The sequence below is a fragment of the Silene latifolia genome, chromosome Y, assembly GCF_048544455.1.
Source record: "Silene latifolia isolate original U9 population chromosome Y, ASM4854445v1, whole genome shotgun sequence".
NCBI classification, from domain to species: Eukaryota; Viridiplantae; Streptophyta; class Magnoliopsida; order Caryophyllales; family Caryophyllaceae; genus Silene; species Silene latifolia.
In genome coordinates, this window is record NC_133538.1 from 399,062,660 (window position 1) to 399,069,689 (window position 7,030).

General features: G+C 38.7%; 1 protein-coding gene across 1 annotated transcript; it reads right to left on the minus strand.

Annotated features, from left to right (window-relative positions):
• Nucleotides 1–1,830: 1,830 nt before the first annotated feature.
• LOC141632177 (uncharacterized) lies at nt 1,831–5,749 on the minus strand. Its single transcript, XM_074444747.1, has 7 exons — nt 5,269–5,749; nt 4,908–5,169; nt 4,106–4,697; nt 3,806–3,946; nt 2,308–3,715; nt 2,132–2,195; nt 1,831–1,897 (listed from the first exon to the last, which is right to left on the minus strand). Exons 1-7 carry the CDS (start codon nt 5,747–5,749, stop codon nt 1,831–1,833), a joined length of 3,015 nt encoding a protein of 1,004 aa, XP_074300848.1.
• Between the last annotated feature and the right edge of the window lie 1,281 nt (nt 5,750–7,030).

The following is a 7,030-nucleotide window of genomic DNA, read 5'->3' on the forward strand; positions in this document are numbered from 1 at the left end:
ACAATAACGGGAATGAGGAAGGTCATCTTAGTGTTGAAGATCCCGAGTATGAAGTTGGATATACAGCTCATATAACTGCGTATATTCAAAACAGAAATCGTATAAGAAATGCAAGGCCACATCAAGTCCACAGAGCAGATCTAATTGAAAATATCTGGCAAAAATTTGGTGACCACAACTAATATTGTATTATTTTCTTTTTCAACGGTATTTTAATTTATTGTATTTTCTTTATCGTTTTAATTTATCTATGTAATATTGGTGTATTTTTTTAAATATTGTATTAATGTATCCTTGTATAAATTTTTATGTTTTAGAAATTGTCTTGGAAAATATTTTTTTTTAAGAGAAAAAAACTTTTTAACCTTTTTTTCTATAATAAAACTGAAGTCGATTAATTATCGAGTTGAAAACCCGGACAAATTACGAAAATAGATTTTAATGTAAAAAAAATGTGTGGGGTATGTTAAAGTAAGAGAGAGATAAATGATGAAAGAGAGTGATGAGGAATAAGTGTAAATTATTGTTGGAGAAGTGTTTTGGTTGTAAATTGAAAAGTTGAGGAATAATGAGGTGGATGAGTAAGAAGTGATAAGAGAGAGTGAGATGAGGAGGAGAAATATTCATTGTTGGAGATGGTCTTAGTGTTTCGTCAATCGTAGTATCGTACGACTATTAAATCTATTTAAAAAAATTTCAACTCCTATGTTTCCCGCAAGGCGATGAGCAAAAAATTAACTTTAATTACAAATTTGCCTACACTAATATAACACAGTCAATAATCAACTATATTTACAATATTATTGACGAAAAATTTGCTCTTGCGGCTTTTGATGAAACGAAAGGTTTGTGAAAAAGTTTGTACGCTTTCAATAGCTAATTGGATAACAATATTCGGTAAGCTTGTGTATGTTTTTTTATAGGGGTACTTATTGTTCGTTCGTATTCCGTATATGATTGAGAACACATATTTTCGAGCATACAAACATTTTCCAGAAAATACTACATAATAGAACATTACAAATAGGCCCGTGCATCGCACAGGCATTAAATCTAGTAAATATATATTTGAGGCTTTTTTCGAGCGAGGTGGTAGTCTCCAAGTTTTTAAAACACTCTAATTAATAAATAATATTTTAACATTTCTATTAGAATTAGAAAACTTTATTTTAAGATAATTAATTTTCAATTTTCTACTAAAATTAGTAGATTTTGGCTAATTAATTATTTATTTTTACCATTTCTACTAGAATTAGTAAACTTCTGTTATTTCATTTGGGTTAGTTCCTTCAAATTACAGTCGTATTCTTTACTCTATTTGCTTATATTTTACTAATTTTCTTTGATTACTGTAGATACCTCAAAATGTCTATCTAGCCTTAAGGGTACCCGATGATGAGGCTAAAACTAAATGACTAAATGAAAGTTGCCAATGTTATAATTAATGGCTCTTTACCCCTATTTTTCGAGAAATACGTTAAGATGACATAAAACCACTCATAAGTCGTCTATTCCATATTACATAATTAGCCCACTTTAACATATTATTGGCACAAAACCAATAGATAAACTGAGGAGAAATGATCATGTTACTAAGCCCGGATAGACTAAGGACGTCATTAAGTATGCTTGTCAAAGCTTAGGGATCAAGTAACCAATTTTAGTATTATAAGCCCAAAATATGTTTAATTGAAAGCTCACATACTCCACTAATCTTAGTCAAAAACAAACTGAAAGAAAACAACAGGAAAAGTTTATGCCGAATGAAACGTGTACATTAACTCCAATTTGTCAAGCACTTTTTTTTTTTACAGCTGAAAAGAAAGGTTCCTAGTGCATACTCATGGCTTGTTTTGCCAAGTCATGAGCTCTGCTATTCCGATCCCTGCGAACATAACTAAAACAAAGACAATGAAAAGTAGATGAGATAAGAGCAATGTCATCCAAAATGCCCTTGATGTGGTGATGCGTGCTCTCCTTCCCCATTCATTGCGCCAAAAGATGAAGACAATCAGAGGAAATTTCTAGGTGCAGAATGCCAGCATGTCGTGCCCAATTAATAGCTTCCTTGACACCTAGAGCTTCCGCTTCAAGAGGCGATTCGGCCCGGCCGCATACACGCCCCTCATACCTGATTGCCCCCTCAGACTCAAAAAACAATCCATCCAAAACCCGCAAGACGAGAATCTTTCCAGCTGGCGTCCACATAGATTCTCACCACGGAACAGGAGGAGAAATTTCCAATAGAATAAAAAGGCCGTCCCGCACGTAGCATTTGAATATCGACATCTTTATCCGAAGTGTTACCTTGGTCACTACCCTCAAAACCAAGCGGATGCAAGAGATCATTGTTGACCTTACCTCTTAACTGAAGGACATCCTCAACCAACTGACGAGCCTTGGAGAAGAAGACACCAGGATTGATGTTATTCCTCAAATTCCAGAGACTAACCAAGATCACAAGAAAGTGTATTACAAGAGTAACCCCATCGTCTAGTTTGATCAAGTAGAGAATCCAATTAAAAATCCAGTCTCTAACATTAATAGTAGGAGATTGATCTGCATTTACACCCAACACTGATCCTGCCCAAATCCTTGAGCTAATAGCACAGTCACGGAACAGATAGCCAAGAGTCTCCACAGTATCCCCCCCATTACCACACAGAACACAAGATGAAGCCCATGTCATATCCCTTTTAATGAATTTGCTCCCTACCGGTAGGGAATCCGTGATGTTCTTCCAGAGCAAGATTTTCCATGTCTGAGGGCCTGGTAGATGCCATAATTTTTTCTTGCAGAAAAGTCTCCAATTCGTGTGCACCCGTTCTTTATCCTTTCTAGACACATGTTCATTTAAGAACCCGTTGAAGATAATACCATATCCACTCTTAACAGTGTATTTGCCACTGTTAATGAAAGGCCACAAAATCTCATCTTGAGCTTGAGATTCATGAAGAGGGATGGCTAAAATCTGATTCACGCTTTCCTCCGCAAAAAGTAAGTTGAATAGCCCTTCGTTCCACCCTCCATTATTAAAGCAGATGTCTTTAACACGGAGATCTTTTGAAAACATAAAGCTCGCAACAAGTAGGCAGTCCTTTGGTTCTAGTGCCCCTCCATTAACCCACTTCTTGTCCCACACATTTAAATTGGAATCAAGCCCTAGTTTCCAGCCAATATGCTCCATAATAAACTTTAGACCATGGATAATACTACGTGTCCCCCAGGAAAGTGATTTTTTACTATAAAGCCACCTTTGATTCTCAGTTCCCATGATCTTCTCTCGAAAAATCAAACAGAACAGCAACCCTTCATTTGACATGAGTCTCCACGCATGCTTCGCCAATAATGCTTGGTTAAGACAATCCACATTTCGAACACCAAGGCCCCCTTCACGCTTCGGTATACTGGTGAAGGTTCTACTAAACCAGTGAAGACACTTACCTGATTTACTTCCCGCCCACCAAAAATGTGACAAGAGAGCATTAATCCTCTTAGTCACACTTACCGGTATTTTAAATACCGATAGAAAGAAAATGGAGAGATTTGATAGGACAAAAGAGATCAAGGTAAGCCTCCCCGCTAGATAAAGAAAGATCCCATTCCACGAAGAGATCCGTTTGGTAACAGATTCCATAAGCCCCTTAAAGACATCCTTTTTTGATTCCTGAAACTCTGTTGGCAGGCCAAGGTATTTTCCAAAACCTTTATTGTGCTTAATATTGAGAGTTCGTAAACAATATCAAACTTTCCGATGCGTGGTATTTGGGCTGAAAATGATCCCCGATTTTTCCTCATTGATAACCTGACCTGAAGCATCACAGTAGCTAACAAGAAGACGTTTAAGAGAGCGAAGAACCGTACATTTGTTTTGAAAGAAGAAGACCGAATCATCCGCAAAGAAAATATGTGTTAAGGGTGTCACTCCACGACATAGCCGAATACCCTGAAATTTACTCGTCCTTTGAGCACATTCAACATTGCAAGATAAGACCTCCATATATAAAATGAAAAGGCACGGCGATAAAGGATCTCTTTATCGAAGACCACGTTGCGGTTTAAAAGGTGAAAGGGGAGACCCATTCAATAAAACTTCATAACTTACGGTTGAAACGCAGCTCATAATCAGATTAACCAATCTCTCCGGGAATCCAAATTTAAGTAAAATAGCCTGAAGGAAATCCCATTTCACCCGATCAAAGGCCTTGCTCATATCAGCTTTGAAAGCTACCTTACCAAACTTTCCGCGCTTGTGCTTCACCTTATGGATTGCTTCATGAGCCAACAATATATTGTCACTAATACTCCTTCCGGAAAGGAAAGCATTTTGATAATCCCCAACAAGATATCCCATGACTTTCTGCATACGGTTTGTAATGCATTTTGTAACAATCCCCATAAACACATTACAAAGACTGATTGGTCTGTAGTCCTTCACCTCTTCTGGGCTATCACATTTGGGAACTAAGGCAATGAAAGTTCGATTCATTTCCTTTAGAACAGTCCCAGAATTTAAAATGGAGAGGATAGCCTTCATGCAATCCTTCTTTACAAGGTGCCAACATCGTTGGTAAAAAATAGCCGGAATACTATCCGGTCCAGGCGACTTCATCGGGTCCATCTGAAAAACGGCCTGCCGTACCTCTTTAGTGGTAAAAAGTTTACCCAAAGAGTCCGCATCATCATTTGAGACCCTCCTGTGAAGATTCTTTAACACTTGAGTCAAAGATGATTGGGTGACTCCTTGGACTTGTTAAGATTGCTACAGTAGAGTAAAAAGATTGACGAAGGCTTCCTGAAAGCAGCCACTAATCTCTTCAGGATTATATGTCCAAGATCCATCATTTCTTTTTATGCCCAGGATATAGTTTCGTCCCGGTCACCCCTTGACCTAATTAAAGAAATACTTAGTACAAGTGTCACCATCCACCATCCATCTCAACTTGGCCCTTTGTTTCCAATAAATTGCCACAGCCTTCGCAAAATCACGCACTTCCGCATTAACGAGCTCATATTCGGCCTCACCATCCCCAGAAGTAGCAAGTTTAATGCCATGCTCCAGTCTTTTATCAAAATCATCCCATTTTCCAGACCACTCATTTCGTTTATCTAAAGCCCACTTCTTAACATGCTGGCGCACCCTGGCTAGTTTCCTAGCCACACGAAAAGCTGGAGAACCAATATCATGGACATTCCAAACGATCTTAATGACTTGAATGCACTCCGGGTAATCCAAAACTCAAGCGTCCAACTTATAAGGTTTTTTACCATTGGGCTTGGTAAGATTTAGATCAATTTCGATAGGTGCGTGATCCGAGATCTGAATCGGATGATGCTTAATACCCGTCTCCGGAAACATGGTAAACCACTCCTTAAATCCAAGTGCCTTATCAAGTCGTTCATAAACTCTGTGCTCTCCCTTCCTATTGTTACACCAAGTAAACCTACGCCCCTTGAATGGTATATCAAGAAGCTCGTTCCGCAGTTTCCAATTATTAAAGGAACAAGCGCCTCGTATATAAGAATTACGAGCGCTTAATTTATCACTCCCATAATCCACTTCATTAAAGTCTCCCACAATAAGATATGGATAAACTAACTTTTTCAAATAATCCTCTAGGTTCTCAAAAACCTTTTCCCTTAACTTTAATTTAGATGCACCATAGAACAAAACAAGATACCATAAACGTCCATTCAATTTCTCCACTAAGATCACCAGAAAATTATTACACGCCTCTATAAGGCTCATTTTTGCTTCCTTCTTCCATCTGACTCATAAACCACCCGCAACACCATTAGCATCAATACCGGCAGTCATAACAAAACCAAAAGGACGAAATAAAGGACTAACACTACTTACATTGCACTTAATTTCAATTAGGAAAAGAAAGCAATAATAGCTACTACTAATAAGCACTCTTATTTTAGGAATTGTAGGGGCGAGCGCGTTATTAAGACCCCTACAATTCCAAATAAGTCCATTCATGGCGATAAAGGAGGTTGTGAAGGCCCAACCTCCGCAAAGCCACCATCAAAATTCACAGAGGAGTTAGACTCCATCATATCTTCATCATCAGCAATATTGATACAGAAACTTGTCGTGTTTCCTTTCACAGCCGTGACTTGTTTTCCTTGACTAGCAATCCCTTTATTCCAGCAGCCTTTCTTTGCCAAATGACCCAAATAATCCTTAGCCCGTCCTAGGGAACTCACATAATCAGAATTGACTAAGCCATCAGCAACCTCAGTGCAACACTTCCTTTTCTTGGCCATCTTAACAATTTCTTTTAAGCTGGAACTCATCTCAAAGTGACAGTAGAGATCAACTAGACCCATACACCCATCAGATGTGCCATGGACTTCAATGTTGGCAATTAAAAGAGCTTTGTTCCCAAGAGCAGGCACAAAAAAGAAGTTGTCTCCAGCATGCCCAGTAGCAGCAGCAACACTTGATTCTTTAATACTTAACTCAACTCCCTTTAAGAAGTCCTTCAAAGGAATTAGTGACATGGAGCCCAGATCCAATTCCTTGACTTTTTTGGTGATTGCAGTGGAAGAAAGATCACATTTAGCATTGTTTAGTTTCAGTATGTCTAGGTTGCCTTCAGTCTTGACCACCCTATTATAACCCACAGTGAGTACCAGATCAGTGTTAACCTTGCTTGTGGAAGCCTTCCTAGGAATATGCTGAACCTCAGCAGCAGCAGGTACAGTTGTATTTGTATCCTCAGAGATCAGATTAATGGCTTGACTATAACCAGAGGAGTCATGGGTAGGAGTATCCCAGTTAAGCAGACTCTGAGAAGATGTATCTTCAGGTAGAGGAGTGCCAGTTGCAGCATCAGAGTCACTAATATAAATAACCTCATTTAAAAACTGGTCAGCCTGGTTCACAGCATCAGAGTTCACAGTAGCAGAGTTCACAGCAGCAGAATGCACAGTAGAAGAGTTCACAGCAGCAGTATTCACCTGATCAGTCTGATTCACAACAGCAAAATTTACCTGCACAGCCACATCCCCAGGTGATGTC

Excerpts from the sequence above, each read along its gene's own strand:
- LOC141632177 (XM_074444747.1), bottom strand. The coding sequence starts at position 5,749 with ATGAGCCTTATAGAGGCGTGTAATAATTTTCTGGTGATCTTAGTGGAG. Across the intron at positions 3,947-4,105 it reads TTATGAGCTGCGTTTCAACC|GGTATTCGGCTATGTCGTGG; the intron begins GTAAGTTATGAA and ends AGTAAATTTCAG. Across the intron at positions 3,716-3,805 it reads ACTGTGATGCTTCAGGTCAG|CACAATAAAGGTTTTGGAAA; the intron begins GTTATCAATGAG and ends CTCAATATTAAG.